Source organism: Pelophylax lessonae, assembly GCF_965119305.1.
Source record: "Pelophylax lessonae genome assembly, chromosome: 6".
Classification (NCBI taxonomy): Eukaryota; Metazoa; Chordata; class Amphibia; order Anura; family Ranidae; genus Pelophylax; species Pelophylax lessonae.
Genome location: NC_138773.1, coordinates 34,541,352 through 34,568,789, shown reverse-complemented (window position 1 = coordinate 34,568,789; position 27,438 = coordinate 34,541,352). Strand labels below are relative to the sequence as shown.

The following is a 27,438-nucleotide window of genomic DNA, read 5'->3' as shown; positions in this document are numbered from 1 at the left end:
ATCACACGTACACAACCACACTAGGCCCCAATTACTATTGTTTGTACCCCTAAAAGGCTAGGAGTAGGGGGAGTATGGAACAGGCAGCACCCTCAAACCTTCAGAAGTATGAGATGAACCCCAACAACTTGGAAAGGTGGATCTCTCTCACACGTACCAACACAGACTATCCCCCAATTTAACTGATCCCCAAAGGTTTTTGATTAAATAGCGGAATAGAAAATATGATCCCAAAATAGTGTATGTATATCACACGTACACAACCACACTAGGCCCCAATTACTATTGTTTGTACCCCTAAAAGGCTAGGAGTAGGGGGAGTATGGAACAGGCAGCACCCTCAAACCTTCAGAAGTATGAGATGAACCCCAACAACTTGGAAAGGTGGATCTCTCTCACACGTACCAACACAGACTATCCCCCAATTTAACTGATCCCCAAAGGTTTTTGATTAAATAGCGGAATAGAAAATATGATCCCAAAAAAAGTGTATGTATATCACACGTACACAACCACACTAGGCCCCAATTACTATTGTTTGTACCCCTAAAAGGCTAGGAGTAGGGGGAGTATGGAACAGGCAGCACCCTCAAACCTTCAGAAGTATGAGATGAACCCCAACAACTTGGAAAGGTGGATCTCTCTCACACGTACCAACACAGACTATCCCCCAATTTAACTGATCCCCAAAGGTTTTTGATTAAATAGCGGAATAGAAAATATGATCCCAAAAAAGTGTATGTATATCACACGTACACAACCACACTAGGCCCCAATTACTATTGTTTGTACCCCTAAAAGGCTAGGAGTAGGGGGAGTATGGAACAGGCAGCACCCTCAAACCTTCAGAAGTATGAGATGAACCCCAACAACTTGGAAAGGTGGATCTCTCTCACACGTACCAACACAGACTATCCCCCAATTTAACTGATCCCCAAAGGTTTTTGATTAAATAGCGGAATAGAAAATATGATCCCAAAAAAGTGTATGTATATCACACGTACACAACCACACTAGGCCCCAATTACTATTGTTTGTACCCCTAAAAGGCTAGGAGTAGGGGGAGTATGGAACAGGCAGCACCCTCAAACCTTCAGAAGTATGAGATGAACCCCAACAACTTGGAAAGGTGGATCTCTCTCACACGTACCAACACAGACTATCCCCCAATTTAACTGATCCCCAAAGGTTTTTGATTAAATAGCGGAATAGAAAATATGATCCCAAAAAAGTGTATGTATATCACACGTACACAACCACACTAGGCCCCAATTACTATTGTTTGTACCCCTAAAAGGCTAGATGAGGAGTAGGGGGGGTATGGAACAGGCAGCACCCTCAAACCTTCAGAAGTATGAGATTGTGTTCACTGTACCCCACAAAGATTGAGTTCACTGCACCCCACAATGATTGTGTTCACTGCACCCCACAAAGATTCTGTTCACTGTACCCCACAAAGATTGTGTTCACTGCACCCCAAAAAGATTGTGTTCACTGCACCCCAAAAAGGATGTTGTTCACTGCACCCCAAAAAGGATGTTGTTCACTCCACCCCAAAAAGATTGTGTTCACTGCACCCCACAAAGATTGTGTTCACTGCACCCCAAAAAGATTGTGTTCACTGCACCCCAAAAATGATTTTGTTCACTGCACCCCAAAAAGGATTTTGTTCACTGCACCCCAAAAAGGATGTTGTTCACTCCACCCCAAAAAGATTGTGTTCACTGCACCCCAAAAAGATTGTGTTCACTGCACCCCACAAAGGATTTTGTTCACTGCACCCCAAAAAGATTGTGTTCACTGCACCCCAAAAAGGATGTTGTTCACTGCACCCCAAAAAGGATTTTGTTCACTGCACCCCAAAAAGATTGTGTTCACTGCACCCCACAAAGGATTTTGTTCACTGCACCCCACAAAGATTGTGTTCACTGCACACCAAAAAGGATTGTGTTCACTGCACCCCAAAAAGATTTTGTTCACTGCACCCCAAAAAGATTGTGTTCACTGCAGCCCAAAAAGATTGTGTTCACTGCAGCCCAAAAAGATTGTGTTCACTGCAGCCCAAAAAGATTGTGTTCACTGCAGCCCAAAAAGATTGTGTTCACTGCAGCCCAAAAAGATTGTGTTCACTGCAGCTCACACACAGAAAAATGGATGTGGATCACTGACACCTGCCTATCTCCAATCCCACACCACACAGCAATATCGATTGTAGTTTGTAGAACACAGTTTCCCTAAAATTCAGCAGACTCTGTCCCTAACAGGATTGAGAAGAGATCGTAGATCAGGATTGAGTGCAGACCCCACCCCCCACACAGCAATATCGATTGTAGTTTGTAGAAGACACTGACCCTATAATTCAGCAGACTCTATCCCTAAAATGCCTACAACTCGCCCTGCCTAAACACTCCGACCTGTCCCTCAATTCTATCCGGACACAAATGGTTTTTTCCTGCCTATCTTTCCCTAATCAGCAGCCAGCACGTTGATGTGTGCTCTGTCCCTGAATCTAAGCAGCATAATGACGCCGCTGCGGCTGCCTCGAACTTATAAAGACTTGGTCACATGCTTCAGACGGCCAATCACAGCTACTGAGACATTTGCAGGCATGGCTGGGATGGCTTAAGGCACACCAGTTAAACGATTGTTGATTGGCTGTTGAAAGCCCGCCATGAAAAGAGCGCCAAAGCATGCAAAACCCGGAAATAAAACGACCGAACACGGATTTTTACCCGAACATACAGTAAAGTGTCCGTGTCCGTGTTCGGGTACAAAAAATCCAATTATTCGGTACGAACACGAATAATACAGTCCGTGTTCGCTCAACACTACTTATTAGCAAAATTTTATAACGTAAACTAAGAAAAACATTCTTTATATTCAAAATTTCTGGTATTTTTTTGTTTGTTTAGCAAAAAATAAAAAAACCCAGTGGTGATTAAATGCCACCAAAGAAAGCTTTATATGTCTCAAAAAATGATAAAAAGGTCATTTTAGTACAGTTTTTCATGACCGTGCAATTGTCATTCCAAGCGCAATAGCACTAAAAGATGAAAATTGGCCTGGGCATGAAGGGGGTGAAAGTGCCCAGTATTATAGTGGTTAAAGCAACATCACCCTGTTTTGCACACCAATGTAAAGGGCCCCAACTAAGCCGGTTGAAGCTGCATTCAAGAACTACACAGATCAAAGGGTCTTTCTGGTAGCAGTACTGGTGTACAGGAGACTTGCCAGACTTTTCAGGCCTAAACCCAGACCCTCCCAACTGAGAGCTCCTAAGTGAGCTAGCTTGTTTTCTATTTGTTAGCCATTTTAAGACACTTGGAGCATTATTTCCCAGTCAGAGAGCTATTGTTTACACTCTGGGTACTGCAGTACATATATAGAATCACCTTAAAGGTACTGATGGTAATAGCATTGTTATGTCATTGCCTTGACTCCTTGTGTGTAAACTTTGAACTGCTGTATTGCCCTACCCTTCTAGTTTTGCCAATACAACTGGTTTGCTTTACCACAATCAGTGTGTGCCCTTCTTGAGTAACTGCTGGGAGGCCACCGACAAGAGTATTCTGGTTGTGTCAGCAGGAGTGAGGTTCAGGGGCAGACTGGCAACCTTTGGTCCAGGGGGCAAGTACAAACTAGAGGCCCATGGTGCATCTCCCCTCCCACTCTCCCTCTTCCAGTCCTCCTCTTGACCCCCATTCGAAGCTGAAACCCTGCTAAAGGTACTCTCTATTTACTGGCTGAATCCATGTTCCCGACCTGGGTCGGGGCTGGCCAGGGGTGAAGAGTCTCCAGTGGGGCATGGAACCAGCCTCTGTTAAGACACAGTTTACAACATCCATGCTGGAGGGGGAGGCCTGCACTCTGTCCTGGTCTTCATCCCACACTCAGTAGGTCACTGGCGGAGACTTTTTACTTCTCTTCATCAGGAATCCTTTAGGCATGTCTTTGGCAGAAGCAGTGCAGCCTTTTTAAGGGGCATCAGAGCGGCCCAGGGGGCAATTGCCCCCCTGGCCCAGTCCTCCCCTGGTGAAGTTCCACATAGGGCCAAGGGTAAGAGCAGAGGACCCAATGCTATCATTGGGTCCCTAAAGGGGGTAGCACTACACGTATAAGAGGATCTGTGAATTAAGTAGTCTGAACAGGGCCCCAGATTCTTCCCCCCCCATTCACAGATTGTGTTACAGGCAGTCTAATCAGTAAAATAACTTTTCTAATTGGGGGAAATAGTAGAGGGGCGTGTCCCCGTTGAATCATCTTTAGTGCAGCTGAGCCCAGAGACCTGAAGCTGTTAACGCCACAGCTAAAGAAGTATAGCAGCAGGAAGAGGACAGGGCAGCCCAGCAGGGAAGATTGCTACAGAATCCAGCTGTCTGCACATCATTGGACATTTTATTGGTAAATATTGTAACCAAAACTGTAAAAAATGTGATTTTAGATAAATCTCAGCTTTAACCACTTGCCGACTGCCGCACGACTATTTACGTCGGCAGTCAGCCCCTCACAGGCAGAGCAACGTAGGGCTACGTCGCTAGCCTGTGAGGGTCTAGCGAGCTCCCGCGCGGTCACGGACCCCCCCGCGCGTGTGACCGGCGGACCCGATGTCCGCCGGTCACTCGCGATCGTCCGTTAGAAAGGGAGAAAGGCAAGCGGCTAATGTAAACAAGCCGCCTGTCATTCTCCCCTGTGTATGAATGGTGATCATACGGTTCTACTATGTAGGACCGTTGATCACTGTTCATACAGCTCAAGTCACAGCCAATCACAGTTAGAATCACGCCCCTAGGGACACACATAACCCCTCCCTCTCAAAAAAGTTAACCCCTTCACTGCCAGTGTCATTTTACAGTAACAGTGCATATGTATAGCACTGATTACTGTAGTAATGTCACTGGTACCCCCAAAGGTGTCAAAAATGTCAGTCAAGGGTCCGATCTGTCCGCCGAAATGTCGCAGTACCGCAAAAAAAATCGCAGATCGCCGCCATTACGCGTTAAAAAAAAAAACACCAAAAATTACAAAAATCTTTCCCTTTGTTAGTAAACGCGATAACTTTTGCGCAAACCAATCAAAATACGCTTTTTGTGATTTTTTTACCAAACATATGTAGCAGAAAACAAATTGACCTGAAATGTTAAAAAATTTAGATTTTTAAATTTTTTTTGGGGAATTTCATATAAAAAAATGTGAAAAATATTGTTATTTTTGCAAAATTGACGCTCTTTTTTTGTTTATAGCGCAAAAAGTAAAAATCGCACAGGTGATCAAATACCACCAAAAGAAAGTTCTGTTTGTGTGAAAAAAAGGACGTCAAATTCGTTTGGGTACAGCGTCGCACGACTGCGCAATTGTCCGTTAAAGTGACGCAGTGCCGAATCGCAAAATAGGCCCTGGTCAGGAAGGGGGTAAAATCTTCTGGGGCTTAAGTGGTTAAAGAAGGTATGGATATTTCATACATAGTTACATTGGTCCAGCTTATAATTCATCCGTGGCCGATTCCTCTGGCAATAGTAATAGTATATTTGGATAGTGAAGTGAAAACACCAAGAAACGGCAAATGTTTGAAAGGCCAGAAATGGAGGAGGAGAGAAATGTACACCAATATGGAATTGCAAAGAAAAAATTTACATTTGGTTGCTTCTTCACCCCCAGGAACTGAAATCCTGAATTCAATGAAGACTCAGCGCGTGATCAAATCTCACCTACCCGTGGAGCTTGTCCCATGGAGCTTCTGGGAAAAGAACTGCAAGGTGCAAGGCTTGGGTGTGATACAAATTCTTTTGCAGAGCTGGTTAAGCCCTCTTTCTGGAGTTACGGGTCTATAAAACTTCCAAATATCAAAAAGGTGTCTCAAGGTCTTACATACTGAATAGGATTGTAGAAGTGTGGTGCCCCTGGTATAAAAAGTAGCAATATAACAAACGCAAGCAACACCCACCTGGCTTTGGGCTCAATGGAGCTCCAAGATGTATAAAATAAAGTGAGACTGCTACTATCAGTCACAAAAGTCACGTAGTGTATACTGTATATCCAACCAACACATAATCCTGAGGATCATCTCAAAGGTACCTATATAGTTGTATATGGTACCCATATATTTGTATATACATGTAAAACATATTCAAGCATAGGTGGGTGCAACAAGTCTAATTATAGCATTCTCCCAAAGACAAATAATATGTACACATGTATCAGCCAACAGGGTGTTGTCCCTTCAGGGACCAAACCCACAAAATCACTCAATACTCTTAATTTATGAAAAGGAAATCTGAGAGCCTGCCTTATCCGTGCTTTTTGGACATCCAGGTCTATTCCTCATTCTGGAGAATCTCTTCTATCCCTCTGAAGATCCTGCATATCTTTTGTTTCCTGAGAGCCCAGTATAACTTTTATTCTGGAGAGCCTGTCCTATCTATGTTTCTGAAGATTCTGGTCTATCCCTCATTCTGAGAGCCTGTTCTATCCCTGTTTCTGGAGAGCCTGGTCTATTCCTTATTCTGGAGATCCAAAATTATCTCTCTTTCTGGAGATCATGCTCTGTCTCCCTTTCTAGTATATAGAAACATAGAATGTGTCGGCAGATAAGAACCATTTGGCCCATCTAGTCTGCCCAATATATCTGAATCCTATGAATAGTCCTTGGCCCTATCTTATATGAAGGATAGCCTTATGCCTATCCCATGCATGCTTAAACTCCTTCACTGTATTTGCAGCTACCACTTCTGCAGGAAGGTTATTCCATGCATCCACTACTCTCTCAGTAAAGTAATACTTCCTCATATTACTTTTAAACCTTTGCCCCTCTAATTTAAAACGGTGTCCTCTTTAATCTTTAACATCCATCTTTTGTACACGTTGGTCTTCCTCTCACATCATTGAGCCTGCCCTGTCTATGTTTCCTTAGAGTCTGGTCAATCTTCTATATTGGAAAGTCATGTCTACCTCTTCTTCATAAAAGACAAATACACTATTCTAAAAAGCCTGACACATATTTTAATCCAGAAAGCCCGAACAGTCTATCTTTCTGGAGAACCAGGTCTGTCTGAAGAGCATGATGTAACCCTGTTTCGCTTTGTGTCTGTTAAAGTCACTTTGGTTAGAAGCAAGAAAGCTTAGACCTCTGTAGTGTATTAATGTTTTTTTACTAAATAGAAATGCTGCACATACAACCTATTACAATTATAGGAAAACAATACAAGACTGACAGATATGCATATAACAAGAAAAATGCCACCTACTTCCTAGCGAATAAACATGAACTATGGTCTTTATACAATAGGAATACACAAAAAGGTTACGTAGCTCAGGTTATAGCGACTTTACAATCTCTGTAGGCAACCAGGAGCCCAGGCTTACTCTAGAAGCAATTGCAGGAGATCGGGCAAAATGCATTGTCAGATGAAGTTTCTTCTGGCACAGGCCTTCCTTGGTGTTACGTAATTTTAGAGGCCTCCTGTTAGCTTAGGCTGCCAATTTTTTTTTTTTTTGGAAAGTTCAATTAGACAATCCCACATGGGCGTATCCTTCCCCATAGTTTTGTATGAGTGAGCATTTCTCAACTCAACCTCTAGATGACACTGTTGGATCATACATGCCATAGGTCATATATGTCAAAAGGTCAAGCTACATTGACCATTGCTTACTTGACTTGTTGACTTCAGTTACATACAGTAATTACACCAGTTTGAGAAGTATCCACTCAAACACTCAAAGAAACTTATATGTCTGCTTCTAAGAAAAACAAACAAGTTCCTCTATATAAGGCTGAGAAGAAAATCAGACATCCAAAGGAGGCATATCAATTTTATTTCTTTATTTTTTTAATTATATTTTGGTATATTTTTTATTTTGTTACCTTTTTTTTACCCATCTACAAAATTTTACATTTTTTAGTCTGCATTTGCACATGTACTGTACATGTCAGAATGACATACCAATCTTCTATGACAAGAATAAGGCCAGTGATGGCGGTTCCTTTTGGTCTGCTCAGCTCATCTACAGTGCCTTAAAAAAGTATATATACCCCTTGAAATTTTCCACATTTTGTCATGTTACAGCCAAAAACGTAAATGTATTTTATTGTGATTTTATGCGATAGATTAGCACAACATGGCACATAATTGTGAAGTGGAAGGAAAATCATAAATGGTTTTCAAAATCTTTTACAAATATCTGAAAATTGTGGCGTGCATTTGTATTCACCCCCTTTTACTCTGATACCCCTAACTAAAATCTAGTGGAACCAATTGCCTTCAGAAGTCACCTAATTAGTAAATAGAGTCCACCTGGGTGTAATTTAATCCATTAATACAGCTATTCTGTGAAGCACTCAGAGCTTTATTAGAGAACATTAGTGAACAAACTGCATCATGAAGGCCAAAGAACACATTAGACAGGTCAGAGATAAAGTTGTGGAGAAGTTTAAAGCAGGGTTAGACTATAAAAAAATATCCCAAGCTTTGAACATCTCATGGAGTGCTGTTAAATCCATCATTCAAAAATGGAAAGAGTATGGCACAACTGCAACCCTACCAAGACATGGCCGTCCACCTAAACTGACCGGCCTGGCAAGGAGAGCATTCATCAGAGAAGCAGCCAAGAGGTCCATGGTAACTCTGGAGGAGCTGCAGAGATCCACAGCTCAGGTGGGAGAATCTGTCCACAGGACAACTATTAGTCGTGCGCTCCACAAATCTGCCCTTTATGGAAGAGTGGCAAGAAGAAAGCCATTATTGAAAGAAAGCTATAAGAAGTCCTGTTTTCAGTTTGCGAGAAGCCATGTGGGGGACACAGCAAACGTGGAAGAAGGAGCTCTGGTCAGATGAGACCCAAATTAAACTTTTTGGTCTAAAAGCAAAATGGAAAACTAACACTGCACATCAGCCTGAACACACAATCCCCACTGTGAAACATGGTGGTGGCAGTATCATGTTGTGGGGATGCTTTTTTATCAGCAGGGACAGGGAAGCTGGTCAGAGTTGATGGGAAGATGGATGGAGTCAAATACAGGACAATTTTAGAAGAAAACCTGTTAGAGTCTGCATAAGACTTGAGACTGGGGCGGAGGTTCACCTTCCAGCAGGACAACGACCCAAAATATACAGCCAGAGCTACAATGGAATGGTTTAGATCAAAGCATATTCATATGTTAGAATGGCCCAGTCAAGTCCAGACCTAAATCACATTGAGAATCTGAAAATTGCTGTTTACAGACGCTCTCCATCCAATCTGACAGAGCTTGAGATATTTTGCAAAGAAGAATGGGCAAAAATGTCCCTCTCTAGATGTGCAAAGCTGGTAGAGACATCCCCAAATACAAATGCACGCCACAATTTTCAGATATTTATTTGTAAAAAATTTTGAAAACCATTTATGATTTTCCTTCCACTTCACAATTATGTGCCACTTTGTGTTGGTCTATCACATAAAATCCCAATAAAATAGATTTATGTTTTTGGCTGTAACATGACAAAATGTGGAAAATATAAAGGGGTATGAATACTTTTTTAAGGCACTGTACTGCAGAGAGTGTTCCAGCTCTCAGTGTGCAATGTGTGGAGTCTCTTTTTATAGAATCCAGATGCTTGCCGCCACTATATACTGTAGCCAGAATATTTCACACTTTGCACAAATCTGATTTCATTTTAGAGATTCCTTCCCATCTCTGTTCAGGTGATCTATGTGGCACGCAATCCTAAAGATGTGTTGGTGTCCTATTATCACTTCTATCAAATGGCCATTGTCCACCCGGATCCTGGGACATTCGAGGAATTTTTCCAAGGCTTTATGGAGGGGACAAGTATGTATTTCTTTTATATACCTATCTTGATGGTATGAGAGGCTTAAATTTTTTTTCATTGCTTGGTGGATTCTGGAGATTTAAAGTAGGTCTAAAGTCAATGGTGGACCATGCCTTTATGATGTGTGTCTGCACAGCCACTCAAATTCTCCATCACAGAAGCTTGTTACAGGGTGTCAATGCAAACGTACAACCATGAGACAGTCGTCACCCTATAACAGGAAGGGCATCAACAAGGACATGGCAGGATCACCAGGGATTATTTTAATGAAAATTACAGTTCTAAAAAAAATTAAAACCAAGGTTTGGAATGATATTAACATGTTGAAGCTTAGATTAGAATTTATTTATTGGGTTTAGATCTACTTCAAACCACCCGGTTTTATCTCTTGGAGATCTGTCTGTGAGACCTCTGTACTGTTTCTGCATTTGCAAACCTGCGGTGCCCATTATGAGGAGTTCCTACTATCACCGCTCTGAGTTCCGGGTTTGAAAACCTGCTGTGCCCATTATGAGGGGTTCCTACTATCACCGCTCTGAGTTCTGGGTTTGAAAACCTGCTGTGCCCATTAAGAGGGGTTCCTACTATCACCGCTCTTGAGTTCCTGGGTTTGAAAACCTACTGTGCCCATTATGAGGGGTTCCCACTATCCTCACTCTGAGTTCCCGGGTCTGTACACCTGCTGTGCCCATTATGAGGGGTTCCTACTATCCTCGCTCTGAGTTCCCGGGTTTGAAAACCTAATGTACCCATTATCAGGGGTTCCCACTATCCTCACTCTGAGTTCCCAGGTCTATGCATGTGTTGTGCCCATTATAAGGGGTTCCCACTATCCTGGCTCTGAAATCCTGGGTCTGTACACCTGCTGTGCCCATTATGAGGGGTTCCTACTATCACCGCTCTGAGTTCCGGGTTGGAAAACCTGCTGTGCCCATTATGAGGGGTTCCCACCAGGGCTGACTTTAACACAGGGCAAAAGGGGCAGCTGCCCCAGGTCCATTCATTGTTGTGGGGCCTGTAGTATGGTAAGCAACGGGTTAAGTTGCTGTCTGCAAAATGTTACAATTATGTATATGTCTGGGAGCTGGGTGTGGCTGAAGTTAGTTGCATGCTGATGTGCAGTGAATAAAGAAGCAACCTGTACAAGCCTGTCTGTGTTAATACACTACATTTTGGCGACGAGGATGGCTAGCTTTCTGGATTTACCGGCTATCGGACCGTTTGATGTGTCTGGAGACCACACTAGTCTCTCACAGCGCTGGGACAAGTGGAAGAAGGGATTTCAGCTCTATGTTATAGCCACAGGAGTGACTACACCTGCTCAGAAGAGAGCCATGCTGCTGCATCTAGCTGGACCTCAAGTTCAGGACATTTTTGAAACCCTGGGAGCAACAGGGGAAGATTCAGACTATGAGACAGCCATGAATAGACTGAGTGAGTACTTTGAGCCAAAGAAAAATATTCCCTATGAAAGATATAAGTTTAGACAGGCTGTGCAAGAACTGGGAGAAACCACAGACAGTTATGTGACTAGGCTGAAATATCTGGCAGTCTTGTGATTTTGGGACTGTAACTGAGGAGACCTCAGAGATCAGGTCATAGAGAAATGCACATCTGTGCACCTCAGGAGGAGATTATTGAGAGAACCTAGTCTCACACTTACTAGTCTGCAGGAGATTGCAAGAGCCATTGAACTGTCTGAGCTCCAGGCTCTGCATATTGAAACCAAGAACACTGCATCTGTCAATACAGTCTCCAAACCTACCTATAATAATAGGAATATCTGGAGTAGGAAAGAGAGTTTTCCAAAGAGGACTTTACATATCACCTGCAATAAATGTGGCAGGGCGGGACACACAAGTCAGGACTGCACTGTGGTACAGAATAAAATGTGCTATGCTTGTGGAAAGCCAGGTCATTTTGCAGCTGTGTGTAGAAGTACAACCAGAGATAACAAAACCAAAGGACAATCTGCACAAGTAAATGTTATAGCTGAGGATAAAGAGAGTGCTCCTGACTGTGAATTTATATTCTCGCTGTGTTCTCTGCAAGCTGGGACATTAACCATTAAGATTGGAAATACAGATGTGTCAGTGTTGATTGACTCTGGAGCTACATGCAATGTTATGGACTTGGCTTCTTGGCACAGTCTTAATGGCAGAGAAAATCACCTTAAATTGTGTAACACCACTAAACAGATTTATACTTATGGATCCAGTACACCACTGCAACTTAAAGGCAAATTTTATACCTCTGTTCAAACACATGAGACTGGTCCTCCATTGCAGACCGAATTCTATGTTGTAGATGGCACAGGGTCGCCTCTGCTTGGTCGTCAAACCGCAATGGCACTAGGGGTGTTACAGATTGGCCGTGATGTAGGCAGCGCAAGAGTGAATATGGTGTCTCCTGCTATTTCTGCATTGAAAGAGGAATTTAAAGATTGCTTCTCTGGGTTTGGAAAATTAAACGATTTTCAGTTGGAGCTTCACATTGATCCACATGTAAAGCCTATTGCACAGCCAGTATGCAGACTTCCTTATAGCCTGAGATCACCTGTTGAGCACAAACTGGCAGAGCTGCTAGACCTTGACATTATTGAACCTGTGGAAGGGCCCACTCCGTGGGTATCGCCGTTAGTTGTTGTACCAAAGGGCACAGATATTCGGATTTGTGTGGACATGAGATGTGCTAACCAAGCTGTGCAGAGAGAGAGACATCCAATTCCCACTATTGAAGATGTTCTGCATGCAATGAATGGGGCAAGTGTTTTCAGTAAACTGGATTTGAAATGGGGTTATCATCAGATTGAATTGACCCCAGCATCTAGAGTCATCACTACATTTGCAAGCCATAAAGGTCTTTTTAGATACAAGAGGTTGATGTTTGGCGTATCGTCCGCACCGGAGGCCTATCAACATGTGATTCAGCAAGTGCTACATGGTTGTGAAGGCACACATAACATTTCTGATGATATAATTGTGTGGGGAACAAACACACAGGAGCACGACGAACGTCTCCGTGCAGTGCTAAATCGCTTGCAGGAGAAAGGGTTAACGTTAAATGAGAAGAAATGCACATTTCAAATGAATAAAATGACTTTTATGGGCCATGTGCTGTCTGACAGGGGCATTGGTCCGGAGGACTGTAAAATTAAAGCTGTGTCTGATGCCAGAAATCCTGAAAACCCTGCAGAAGTACGCAGTTTTCTTGGGCTAGTGAATTACTGTGCCAAGTTTATTCCAAATATGGCGACTGTCAGTGAACATTTGAGATTGTTGACTCGCAAAGCAGTCCCGTGGAAGTGGGGCTTTTTGGAACAAGGTGCATTTGATGAACTTAAGAGACGGCTGACTTGCGCCACAACTTTGGCTTATTTCAATCCTACTGCACACACCCAAGTTATTGTCGATGCTAGCCCTGTGGGGTTAGGTGCCATCTTGGTTCAGAGACAATGCACAGGCGATTACAGGCCTATTCAGTATGCAAGCAGATCCCTCACTGATGTAGAGAGACGTTATTCTCAGACCGAGAAAGAAGCTTTGGCTGTTGTTTGGGGATGTGAAAGGTTTCACACCTATCTCTACGGCCTTGATTTTGAAATCATCACAGACCACAAGCCTCTGGAAGTGATATATTCGCCACGCTCAAAACCATCCGCCAGAATTGAGAGATGGGTTCTCAGATTGTTACCATATCGCTTTACAGTGCGGTACAGACCTGGACCGACTAATGCGGCAGATGCACTTTCCAGATTGCCTCAGTCTTCTGCACCTGTTCATAACCTGGCAGAAGAGTACATTCGTTTTGTGGCTACTAACGCCATGCCTCAGGCATTGACACCACGGGAGGTTGAAGAATTGTCATCTGTGGATCCGGAAATTGCTCGGTTGAGAAAATGTGTAAGACAAGGGGTTTGGGTGGATTGTGACCCAAGCTATCACAGAATCAAACAAGAGCTGAGTATTGCAGGACAACTAGTTCTACGTGGCAATCGTATTGTGATGCCTAAAGACTTACGGAAACGTACATTACATTTAGCCCATGAGGGCCATCAAGGCATTGTACGCACCAAACAAAGATTACGTGAGAAAGTCTGGTGGCCAGGAATTGACAAGGATGTGGAACGTTTGGTTTCTTCATGTCGAGCATGTCAGTTGGTGGGCAGCAAACCTAAACCAGAACCAGTAACTCACACTGTTCTACCTGAGGGACCATGGGAAGATTTAGCCATTGATCTGTGCGACATTCCATCTGGACACCATCTTTTAGTTGTTGTGGACTATTATTCAAGGTGGCAAGAGGTGGTAGTTCTCACTAAAGCTACATCATCAACTGTAATTGAGGGGTTGGAGAGCATTTTTGCATCTCATGGGTTGCTTAAACGGATTGTGAGTGATAATGGCGCCCAATTTACTTCTCAGGAATTTCAGGATTATCTGAACTCAAATGCTATTGAACATCATCGTACAACTCCATACTGGCCACAGGCTAACGGGGAAGTGGAACGCCAGAATCGAACCTTGCTGAAAGCTTTGCGGATTGCTCATTTAGAGAGAAGAGACTGGAAAAAGGAACTGTGGCGTTTTCTTTTGGCTTATCGCACAACTCCGCATACTGTCACTGGCGTTAGTCCTGCGGAACTTCTTTGTGGTCGCAAATTCAGGACAAAATTGCCAGACATTGGGGGTCCTCCTACGAGTCAGAAACCTTTTCGGCATATTGATGAGGAAAGGAAGATCCGGGCTGAACAGTATGCAAACCACCGCCGCCATTGTCAACCTAGTGGCCTTCAACAGGGTGATAAGGTGTTGCTTCAAAGTGATCGGTTTAACAAACTGGCTCCGTCCTTTGAACCTGAGCCTTATGTTGTAAAGGAGAAAAGAGGTACTCAAGTGGTTTTAGAGGATTTAGATGGACACACAAAAGTGCGTAATTCCTCATTTGTGAAGAAATTTATTGAGTCAGAAGGTCAAGTATCGGAAGATGGCGAACAGGCAAAGAGTAGTGATGATACTGCCAGTGATCCAGACTTCAATCCACAACCATCCACATCGGAATGGCCAAGAGAAAAACGAGCAACAAATCCACCGGCCTACCTTAAGGACTATGTGTATAGTCAGGAGTTTATAGGTTAAATTTTTAGTTGTTCATCCATGCATTTTGTTAATCTTATTAATACGTTGTGCATGTTATGTTTTATTCAAAGAGAGGAGGGAATGTAGTATGGTAAGCAACGGGTTAAGTTGCTGTCTGCAAAATGTTACAATTATGTATATGTCTGGGAGCTGGGTGTGGCTGAAGTTAGTTGCATGCTGATGTGCAGTGAATAAAGAAGCAACCTGTACAAGCCTGTCTGTGTTAATACACTACAGGGCCCAAAGCAGCTGCCCCTTGAGCCTGCACTGCCCACAAATAGTTGATAAGTGGATTCAAGAGGGCCCAAGAAAATGTTTGCCCAGGGTCCAATCAATATTAAAGATGACCCTGGTTCCCACTATCCTCACTCTGAGTTCCCAGATCTGTACACCTGCTGTGCCCATTATGAGGGCACAGCAGTATCCTCATTCTGAGTTCCCGGGTCTGTACACCTGCTGTGCCCATTATGAGGGGTTCCCACTATCCCGACCCTGAGTTCCCGGGTCTGTACACCTGCTGTGCCCATTATGAGGGGTTCCCACTGTCCCCACTCTGAGTTCCCGGGTCTGTACACCTGCTGTGCCCATTATGAGGGGTTCCTACTATCCCCGTTCTGAGTTCCCAGGTTTGAAAACCTGCTCTGCCCATTATAAGGGGTTCCCACTATCCTGGCTCTGAATTCCTGGGTCTGTGCCCATTATGAGGGGTTATAACTATCCCGGCTCTGAGTTCCTGAGTCTGCACACCTCCCACCATCCCTGTTTTTATTTATTTATACATTATGGGGAATGTACCAGGGGGAGAAGGAATACCAAAGGTGAGTGAGAACACCCAAAACTCCCAGGTAGGCTGGAGCAGAGTAGGGAATTGTGGCAGTTGAAGCATTAAAGATCCCTAAGAACACAGGGGCTGACTAAGCCCACTAAGCCCTATATAAAACTACAAAAATCACCAGTCCTTTACTCTAGATTTTTGAAAGTGCTGTGTATTTTTAGACTTTACCCTTGCCTAGGGTGAGATTTATGAAGCTATCAGCAGACAGTGGCTAACTGGTTAGCCCTTCAGCTTTGCATTCCCACTGGGAACATTAGCTGCATGGAGTTTATATGTTCACCTCTGCCACAGTGTCCTTGTAATAGTGTGCTGGTGGGTTAATTAGTCCTAGTAAGTATCTCCTGCAATAAAAAATGATGCCCATTCTATTTTATTGGCAAACATAGATTGCAAGGCCATTCTTTCACTACATGACAACTTTTATACCCAGTACAGTGATTTCACTGCCAACAATTCGTTATATAGCAGAGTAGCAGATCTTTTTTTTTTTTTTTTTGTCCAAGGCAGGGGCGTATCCACAGCAAGGCAAACAAGCTCTATCTGAAATAAAAAAAAATAAAAAATTAATTTGGGTACATTCAAAGTGCGAGAGCACTAAAAGCTGGAAATTGGCCTGGGCAGGAAGGGGGTGAAAGTGCCCAGTGGGCAAGTGGTTAAACAACAAAGAAAACCATTTGAAATAATTGGGGGCACCTCAAAACTTCATTCCCTAAGGGATATAAGAAGCAAGTATAGGATTCAGCTTTCCAGCAAACATAAAACTGAAACTTAGGTTCTAGCTGTAAGCAATCTAAAATTGTCGTATTCTTTCTTGCAGTTGCCTTTGGCTCCTGGAGCCAGCATGTGAAGGGCTGGTGGAAGATCAGACAGCAGAGAAATGTGCTCTATATTTTCTATGAGGATATGCTGGAGGTGAGAGAGTCTCCTAAGCTGCTATAAGAGGATAGGGGAAATTGTTACTTTGTGCAATCCTTAAAGGACAGGTACACTTTCACGAACCTCCCATCCAAAGACCCCCTTGGCCAGGGGAGGGCTGGCAGCCTTAGGCCTGGGGGGCAAGTCCAGTCAAGTGGCCCATTGAACCATCGAATCAGCTTACCATCCATGCCCACCTGGTTTTGGACTTGCAGCTGTATACAGTGTCTGGCCCCCTACATTAATCCAGCCCTGAGTGAGGCCTTTTTACCAGTTTTTACCACTTTTCAGAGTGGCCCGGGGGGCAATTGCCCCCCTGCCCCCCTTGCCAGTCCTCCCCTGCCCTTGGCCCCCCAAGCAGCCCTGTGTATAACAACCCGTACCTCCAATCAGCTGGTCCTTTGCTCTTGGTGCTATGGCTGGGGGTGTGCTGATTAGACCTGGCCACACCTGGTCCCATCCACTGCTTACTGGATTGACAGCACTGCCTCTGCTGCTGAAACTCTCCCACTGGAAGCTGCAGTGGAAGTCTGGGAGGGGGAGCGTGTGAGACACAAGTCCAGGAGGATTTCTCTCAACAGAGGTAAACAAAGTTTTACATTTACTTTTTGAGGCTTGTGCATTACATTGTACTTGGATTTGGTACATGTTTAGACTGTCATACAGGAACCTTTAGTTGTGCTCTATAAAAACTTTATTGGTACTTTGAGAATTTCATCTCCCTATTTGTAAGACACTTTTCTTTTTATTGCCCCCAGAAGACAAACTTCCTATCCTTCATACAAGAGTGAATAGGACAAACATACATTTTTCAAGCTAGACAAGGTCTCCCACTGAACAATGGATCGGAAGCTCAATAAATGCAGTATAAATACTAGGGATGCACCGATACTGATATCATTATCGGTGTCGATACCGAGTATTTTCACAAGGACTCTGCGTTCATACAAAATGAATGGGTGCAAATTGCACTGCAAAGAATTGCATGCGATTTGAACAGGAATGCGGTGCAATTTCTGTCCGAATCGCGTGTGTTTTCCAGACCGATCTTGTGTGATCCTAAGCTTGTCAAAATGAAGTTCGAACAGGAGCGGTGCAGGAAACCTCCCTGCATGACGGGTTCCACCAGCTCCCACTCCCATCCGACTGTGCACATTTGCGGCTGCGGCTCCTCCTGCTTTTCCATTGGCTTTGTTCCCCCCAGCCTCCAGTGGTTCTCTCTCTCCAGCCTCCAGCGGCTCTCTCTCCCCAGCCTCCAGCGGCTCTCTCTCCCCAGCCTCCACCGGTTCTCTCTCCCTAGCCTCTACCGGCTCTCTCTTCCCAGCCTTCCCTGGCTCTCTCTCCCCAGCCTCCACCAGCTCTCTCCCCAGCCTCCACTGGCTCTTTATCCCCAACATCCACTGGCTTTCTCTCTCCCCAGCCTCCACCTGCTCCCTCTTCCCATCCTCCACTGGCTCTCTCTCCCCAGCCTCCATGGCTCTCTATCCCCAGCCTCCGCTGGCTCTCTCCACTGGCTATCTCTCCCCAGCCTCCACTGGCTCTCTCTCCCCAGCCTCCACTGGCTCTCTCTCCTCAGCCTCCACTGGCTCTCTCTCCTCAGCCTCCACTGGCTCTCTCTCCTCAGCCTCCAGTGGCTCTCTCTCCCCAGCCTCCAGCGGCTCTCTTTCCCCAGCCTCCAGTGGCTTTCTACCCCAAGCCTCCAGGGATTCGAGCCATCTCCTTCTAGTGCTGACAGTACAGAATACAGGGATTCTAAGTGGACAGCACTGTCACATGGACGGCGCTGACCAATCAGAAGCCATCTAGTCTGAACTGTCAGGAGAGAAGAGAAAGTCGCATTGATTTCAAATCCCCAGACTGGTGAAGAAGCTTTTTTAACAGCCTGGGATCGTGGCAATCTGGTACAGCAGGACCGGGGCGATTCGGAGGTAGTCCTGTGGATGACTTGAAACCCTGGAGGCTGGGGAGAGAAAACCGCGGGAGGATAGGAGGAACAAAGCCATGGTAGAGGCAGGAGGAGCCATAGTCGGATGGAACCTGGAGCTGGTGGAACACGTCATGCAGGGAGGTTTCCCCACTCCTGTGTGAACGCAGGCTCAAAATCACTATGACAAGCCTGGGTTCACACAGGAGCAGTGGGGAAACCGCACATGATTTGGACAGTTATCACACTGCATTCCTGGTCAAATCACATTTAATTCTTTAACAATACCTTTTTTTTTTTTTTTTTTTTGCCTGCGCACCTTGGATTAATTTGAAACAAAAACTATGAACCTAATAATGCAAAATGAACCAAATTTAAACAAAATTTAAACAAAGCGAAGCAACTGGTCTTGAGCCATGATAGGCCAAATGAAGGGAAAATATGAATATTACTATATTATAGACCGCGCTCTCAACCACTGATATAAATAATAGTGTTCTATTATATAATAATGTGTGTATAAAGAAATTTAGAAGAAAAAATGAATTAGAAAAAAGAATTGTCCATCAACACCAAAAGGGCTCCAAAATGGTGACTTGATCATGAATAAACTCCAACTCTTCCACGGAACCGTGAATGTGATGATGTGTTCATCCGCCATCAAATAATATGTCTACTCACCAGAAGTAGGATTTTTAACACTTGTTCAATCAATAAGAGGTCTCCCTCATGGCAATGGATACTTCCCACTATCGGCACTATTCCAGTGGAGCTCCAAGTTTTTTAAACATAAAGTGAGGGAAAGAACAGAACAGACCCTTCATAGTGTAGTATTTTACCATTTATTAGTAGGGCATAATTGTTAAAAAGATGATTCAAAAGAGCTATTCGTACAGCGGGGACGCAGTTCCACGTGTTTTCCAGCTGCGTGGAACACGGAACGGCATCCCTGCTGTACGAATAGCTCTTGTGGATCATCTGTCTTGCAAGTTTTTAACCATTATGCGATATTAGTAAATGGTAAAATGCTACACTATGAAGGGTCTTCTGTTCTTTCCCTCACTTTATGTTTAAAAAACTTGTAGCTCCACTGGAATAGTGCCAATCGTGGGAAGTATCCATTGCCATGAGGGGGACCTCTTATTGATTGAACAAGTGTTAAAAATCCTACTTCTGGTGAGTAGGCATTTTATTTGATGGCGGATGAACACATCATCACATTCACGGTTCCTTGGAAGAGTTGGAGTTTATTCATGATCAAGTCACCATTTTGGAGCACTTTTGGTGTTCATTATTCACATATTATTATATAAAAGAACACTATTATTTATATCAGTGCTGAGAACGTGGTCTATAAAATAGTAATATTCGATTTAATTCTTTGCAGTTCAATATGCGCCCATTCATTTAGAATGGACGCAATTCGCACCGCATAATATCGGTACTCAGTATCGGGGAGTACTTGACTGAAAGTATTGGTACTCGTACTCGCCGATAATAAAATGGGTATTGGTGCATCACTAACAAATACCATTAGTTAAAATGTTTAATGCTGAAATTTTTAAATCTGACAGCTTCAAGTTCAGTTTTTTGATGTCTGCTCACCTTCTTGGTGATGGCAGATTTCACGTCTTCTAGTTCAGAGATCAGAGAAGTACTTTATGAATGTATCTGTCCTTTCTGCTAAGACCAGGCTCATTGTCTCCATCTCCTTCTCTCCGGGTGAAGGATCCAAAGCGTGAGATCAAGAAGGTTTTAAAGTTCATAGAGAAAGACCTTCCCGACGATGTTCTGGAGAAGATCCACCAGCACACAACGTTCAAGGCTATGAAGGAAAACAAAATGTCCAATTATTCTACCGTACCCTCATCAGTTATGGACCATAAAGTCTCCCCTTTTATGCGGAAAGGTAAGGACCCTCAACCTCACTCCATTTCAAATAATAAAATCCACAGATCTATACTTCCTAGTAGAAAGTCATTTTTGTTTTAAGAGCTTACAAGAACTCCATTTTTACAGGTTAATGTGAGAGGACACCAAAGTGGCCTACTAGGTGTACACTCCGAAAGTCCTAGTCTAGTTATTTGAGTAAAAGCTCCTTGGTCACATCCACTCTCATGGTTGGATCCTTGGTGTGTAGTCAGTCAAACACCAAAGGGGTGCTGGTTACTTTAGTAGATTTATTACTGAGCATTGAAGAGGTAGAGGGTGAGGGAATAGTATACCCGAAAACACCTTAGCAGTGCTTCTATGTACAGCAGCCCTATGGCTTTTCACATGCAACAACTTCAGAAAGCTTTAGAAGGCTCTTGTACCACCCAATACAGCAGGGAAGAACAGGAGACCCAGAACCAAGGCTCTTGGGTCTGCTTGGTTACTCTATCTGTAACTGCAGGTCAGCCAGGAGGTTCTTGTGCTTGCTTCCTCCTGTGGCTGGTTCAGTTCTGCTTACTCTTTGCAGGCAGTCACAGGGGCTTCCTCAGGTTGCAGTGCATCTCTCTCAATATTTCAGTCACGGCATCAGCACATCTTCCTCTAGACAGGACTCTAGCAAGTACATTTATTTTGGCATCTGCTAAACAGGGCCAAGAGTAGCATAAAACTCTCAGCACAGGCTTTCTTTGGGAGAAACCCAGAAGAAGAAGGAACTTACTTTGGGCAGAGCCTAGAGAAGGACAAAGCACTGTGGAGTAATATTTCAAGCACTTATAACCTATCCTAAACTTACACCATTGAGCCAACTCCTCTGTGATTGGCTAGGAAGAATAAATATTCATTACTCACGTTAATTATTCTTCTCACTTGGACAACTGAAACCAAGTTAGGGACACTACAGCTTAAAGCGGAACTTCACTTTCTAAATCAGCATTGACTATTTTGACTTTTTATGCTGCTAGCATTAGTAAATAGATAGGAATGTATACCATATTTACTTGTTTTAACTTCCTTTTTTTTTTTTACATTTTTTAGTTACTTCCTGGTTTCTGGCCTAGGTAAATGATGTCATACATCCCAGGAGCCTTCAGGAGGGAAGGAGGGGTTTTCTTAGCTAAGAACACCCTCCTGCCTGCATGCCTGAGTTAAGAGCAGATGGATTGCAGGAAGTAAATGCTACCTGTATCATCTGCCCTTATTAAAGATGGCCACAGCCAGAAATGATAGGGGGTGTTTTTCAAAGTGATTTTTCAGCGTAATACAACATGGAGACATGGATGGATGGGGAGTTTACTTTGACAATTAAATTATTTATAAAGCCAGAAGATTTGTAATCCTAATGCATTCTATGTGTTAAGATTAAAAATCTTCAGTGTGCGGCAGCTCCCCTCAGCTCCCCTAATGCTTACCTGAGCTCCATCTAGATCAAGGGTGGGGAACCTGCGGCCCCCAAAGTCATTTGGTCCAGCCCCCGTGCAGCTGAGTCTGTGTCTCTCAGCTGATCTGTCAGAACGGAGCCGATTCTTCCTGTATAGTTCCGGCTCCATTCTGACAGTCTGAGTGGGTCACAGGCAGAGTGATTCAAATGCACTCCGTCTGTGACCAAAACAGGAAACATCGCCTCTTCCTCCAGCGCGGCGCCACTGCTAGCCAGAATTTGCCACCAGCAGCACACACAGCAGTACCAGCCAGAGCCAGCAGTACTCACAGCAGTACCAGCCAGAACCAGCAGTACCAGCCAGTACCAGCCAGAACCAGCAGTACTCACAGCAGTAACAGCCAGAACCAGCAGTACCAGCCAGTACCAGCCAGAACCAGCAGTACTCACAGCAGTAACAGCCAGAACCAGCAGTACCAGCCAGAACCAGCAGTACTCACAGCAGTACCAGCCAGAGCCAGCAGTACCAGCCAGAACCTGCAGTACTCACAGCAGTAACAGCCAGAAGCAGCAGTACCAGCCTGAACCAGCAGTACCAGCCAGAGCCAGCAGTACCCACAGCAGTACCAGCCAGAACCAGCAGTACCCACAGCGGTACCAGCCAGAGCCAGCAGTATTCACAGCGGTACCAGCCAGAGCCAGCAGTACTCACAACAGTACCAGCTAGAACCAGCAGTACCAGCCAGAGCCAGCAGTACTCACAGCAGTACCAGGCAGAACAAGAAGTACCCACAGCAGTACCAGACAGAGTCAGCAGTACCCACAGCAGAACCAGCAGTACCAGCCAGAGTCAGCAGTACCCACAACAGTACCAGCCAGCAGTACCCACAGCAGTACCAGGCAGCAGTACCAGCCTGAGCCAGCAGTACCCACAGCAATACCAGCCAGAAGTACCCACAGCAGTACCCACAGCAGTACCAGCCTGAGCCAGTAGTAGCCACAGCAGTACCAGCCTGAGCCAGCAGTACCAGCCAGCAGTATCCACAGCACAGTACCAGCCTAAGCCAGCTGTACCCACAGCACAGTACAAGCCAGCAGTACCAGCCTGAGCCAGCAGTACCAGCCAGCTGTACCCACCAGCAGTACCAGCCAGCTATACCCACCAGCAGTACCCGCCAGCAGTTCTTTTCAAAACTTACCGCCACAAAGTCGACTGTGCTCCAGACTGACCGACGCAAACCTGAAAAACCGGTTGCGAGTAGCAACATTATCAATACCAGCTAACATCACGCACCTCACCAAAGAGAAGCAGTTGCAGTCATTACATTAGGGGTGAGTTAATTAAATGTTTGACCAAATAGAACAGGCACATTTTTAAGTTGATAATTTTGTACGGCCCCCGAATGATTTTATAAATACCCAAATGGCCGTTGGCAGAAAAAAGGTTCCCCACCCCTGATCTAGATCCAGCGATATTGCACAAGAGACTCGGCTGTCAGGGACTCCCCTCCTTATTGACTGAGACAGCAGTGCGGCACCATTCCCCAAAAAAATGTAAAAATCAAAATTTTTTAACATTTTAAGGCCAATTTGTTTTCTGCTACATATTTTTGGTGAAAAAAATCACAATAAGCGTATTTTGATTGGTTTGCGCAAAAGTTATTGCGTTTACTAACTACGGGAAAGATTTATGTCATTTTTATTGTTTTTTTTTTAACTAGTAATGTCGACGATCTGCAATTTTTTTGCGGGACTGCGACATTGCGGCGGACAGATCGGACCCTTGACTGACATTTTTGACACTTTTGTGACATTACTACAGTAATCAGTGCTATAGATATGCACTGTTACTGTAAAAATGACACTGGCAGGGAAGGGGTTAACTTTATTGGTAAACAGTGGGTTAAATGTATCCCGAGGGGCGTGATTCTAACTGTGGGGGGGTGTGGCTTGTGATGTTACCACAGAGACATATGATCCTACATAGCAGGATCGTATAGTCTCTGCAGTTTCACCAGGGAGAATGACAGACGGCTGTGTTTACATCAGCCGTCTGCCTTTCTCCCTCTCCAGCGGGAGATCGCGAGTGACCGGCGGACATCGGAGCCGCCGGTCACTCGCGCGGGAATGTTAGTGAATGAATGGGGGCGGGAGCGCGCCTCCGGCAGCGCACGCTCGTCCCCTAGAGGCTCGTGGGCGAGCGACGTACCCCTATGTCACTTTTCCCAGGAGGGGCTGACCGCCGCAGTAAATATACTGATGGCGGTCGGCAAGTGGTTAAAGTAACGCAGTGCCGTATCGTAAAAAATTATCTGGTCATAAAGGGGGTAAATCTTCTGGAGGTCAAGTGGATAAAGCATGGAGACATGGACGGATGGGGGGGGGGGAATTTGCTTTGAATATAAAAAATGCATTAAAAAAAATGCGTTTTCGGTTTGTGGTGCTCAGATAAAGCCTAATTCCACTTTAATGGATCAGCCTCTGTGTTTCTCTGTCTCCAGGTGTCTGCGGGGACTGGAAGAATCATCTCACGGTGGCTCAAAATGAAATCTTTGATGCATATTTGGAGCGGGAGATGTCCGACACGGATCTAACTTTCCGATTCCAGGACTGATAATGCATTAATAGAAAAATATCTCCCACTTCCCACAACCCCTTTCTTACAGGGCCATTTGGTGACTATACTGTAGTCATTGTGGTCAGAAGACTTGTACTGTTATTCCTTAAATAAAAAAGAAAAATAGGTATAATATGTTCTGACACGGTCTAGCGGCTCATTTCATTCTGCTTCTTAAATACTAGGGGCTGAACGAAACATAAATATATATAATAAATAAAGCTAAAGCTGGCCCCGCACCTAATTATACAATTTCCTTTAGCTTTACCTACAACTATGTAGTGTGAGGGTCTACCTAATTAGAAGTACATGAAATAGATTGTCTAGGTCAGTGTTCCTCAAACTTTTTTTCAGTCAAGGCACCCTTTCAAATAATGCACAATCCAGCCACACCGGCCAGTCAAGTTCCTCCACCTCAAAACTCGCTCATCCGTGTCTTTATGGGACTTGCTTTGTGCACTGGTCCAAATCATTTGGTGGAGGGGGGATTATGGTGGGGGGTTGTCTTTCAAGGGGTTGGGTTTGGCCCCTTAGTTCCAGTGAAGGGAACTCTTAACGCGTCAGCATAGCAAGACATTTTGGTCAATTTCATGCTCCCAACTTTGTGGGAACAGTTTGGGGATGACCCCTTCCTGTTCCAACATGACTGCACACCAGTGCACAAAGCGAGGTCCATAAAGACATGGATGAGCGAGTTTGGGGTGGAGGAACTTGTCTGGCCTGCATAGAGTATTGACCTCAACCCGATAGAACACCTTTGGGATGAATTAGAGCCGAGATTGCGAGCCAAGCCTTCTCATCCAACATCAGTGCCTGACCTCAACCCAACAGAACACCTTTGGGATGAATAAGAGCAGAGACTGCGGGCCAGACCTTCTCTCCAACATCAGAGCCTGACTTCACAAATACACTTCTGGAAGAATGGTCAAACATTCCTGTAACAGAACCACCGACCCACACTGTACTTGTGGTCTTCCATCAGTATATGGCTTCCTTTCAGTCATGAACATATATACCAGATTTTCCCAACCACCCTCATACAAAGCTAGCCAACAACTTAGCTTGTACTGGAATCACCCTTTATTGAACAGTCACACAGAATTTATATACAGCATGGACATCCCCCCTCCTGATCAAATTACCACACACAGGTCAGGGGTTACCTGATTACATTATCACATGCAGATGGAGATTGTATACAGAAATCGAATTAACCTGAACTAATTATCTAGCTGTCTGGACAGAATACACATCCCACCTCATTACACAAACAATAGGGAGAGCCTGTCTGACATTGAAGTACAATACACATTAGCATAAGTGTAAATACAGACCCCATTTGAAGCAATCCAAACCATTAAGTATCTGTCTTTCACTCCCAGCGATGGCGAGTACCGTCACATATCTTCCCCCCTAAGGTAGACTAACCAGGCACCAGACCTCCAATCGGTCTGTGCCTGAGTTAGTCGGGTAACAAGTCCCACATAGTGATGGACGAACATCTGACGGGACGGTTCACGGACGGTTCGCGCAAACTCACTCAAATGTTCACAAACCGCAGGTTTGCGGCTGGTCCCATTCATTTTAATGGCAGGCGAACATGAGAAACCTCCAGGTCATATTTGCAGCTACAAAATACTTACTAGCTGTGCACACATAGTCCGACAACATGGACACTGACATACCAGAAGTATTAAGCGAATCTGTGATCAACAAGCATTCTTTTTTTATTTTTTAAAATTTAAAATTAAAATTAAAATTTCGTCAATTCAGGAGCGCATGAAGGCCATGGAGGAGAGGCAACGCCAGGCTATGAGGGGGGTGCAGGAGATGACCCTGCTATTAGAAAAGTTGCCATAAATTTTTTTTTTATAAGTTATATAAATTGTTTATATAGTTATAACGTGTATTTTGTTTTTTGTAATATTGCTTGGTTTTAGTGTAATAGCTCGGCCTAAATCAGCCAGAACTGAGAGCAGCCAGTAAATACATGTCAAATACATATAGGGTCCATTCACATGTCTGTAAAATGGGTTTGCATCTGTTCCACAATTTAGCGTAACGTTAACAGACCCATTGATTTTCAATTCCAGTCTGAAAAATTAGGCATTCACAGGATAAAGAAGTAAGTGTCGGCCAGTACAGGCCCCAAAAGTTAGCCAACAGGCATTCACCTGACAGCAAAGATCTTTGTATTCTGTGGCTGGAGGTACATTAGGCATTCACAGGATACAGAAGTAAGTGTCGGCCATTACAGATCCCAAAAATTAGCCAACAGGCATTCACCTGACAGCAAAAATCTTTGTATTATGCGGCTGGATGTACATTAGGCATTGACAGGTTACAGAAGTAAGTGTCGGCCATTACAGGCCCCAAAAAGTAGCCCACAGGCGTGCACCTGACAGCAAAGAACTTTGTATTCTGTGGTTGGAGGTACATTAGGCATTGACAGGATACAGAAGTGTCGGCCATTACAGGCCCCAAAAACTAGCCCACAGGCATTAACCTGACAGCAAAGAACTTTGTATTCTGTGGCTGGAGGTACATTAGGCATTGACAGGATACAGAAGTAAGTGTCAGCCATTATAGGCCTCAAAAATAAGCCCACAGGCATTAACCTGACAGCAAAGAACTTTGTATTCTGTGGCTGGAGGTACATGAGTCATTCACAGGATTCAGAAGTAAGTGTCGGCCATTACAGGCCCCAAAAATTAGCCCACAGGCGTTCACCTGACAGCAAAGAACTTTGTATTCTGTGGTTGGAGGTACATTAGGCATTGACAGGATATAGAAGTGTCGGCCATTATAGGCCCCAGAATTTAGCCCACAGGCGTTCACCTGACAGCAAAGAACTTTTTGTTTTGTGGCTGGAGGTACATTAGCCATTTACAGG

The 27,438-nt window shown here is 44.3% G+C and overlaps 1 protein-coding gene across 2 annotated transcripts in view; it reads left to right on the top strand.

Moving 5' to 3' along the window:
- Positions 1 to 24,561, top strand: part of LOC309558163 (sulfotransferase 1 family member D1-like) — a 46,763-nt gene extending 22,202 nt beyond the window's left edge. For both annotated transcript variants that reach the window (XM_082261173.1, XM_082261172.1), the window contains exons 4-8: positions 5,656 to 5,753; positions 9,676 to 9,802; positions 16,594 to 16,688; positions 20,344 to 20,524; positions 24,430 to 24,561. In XM_082261173.1, coding sequence (XP_082117299.1) covers positions 5,656 to 5,753; positions 9,676 to 9,802; positions 16,594 to 16,688; positions 20,344 to 20,524; positions 24,430 to 24,542 — 614 coding nt within the window. In that variant the 3' untranslated portion in view covers positions 24,543 to 24,561. The remainder of the gene's footprint in view (positions 1 to 5,655; positions 5,754 to 9,675; positions 9,803 to 16,593; positions 16,689 to 20,343; positions 20,525 to 24,429) is intronic.
- The last annotated feature ends 2,877 nt before the right edge of the window (positions 24,562 to 27,438 follow it).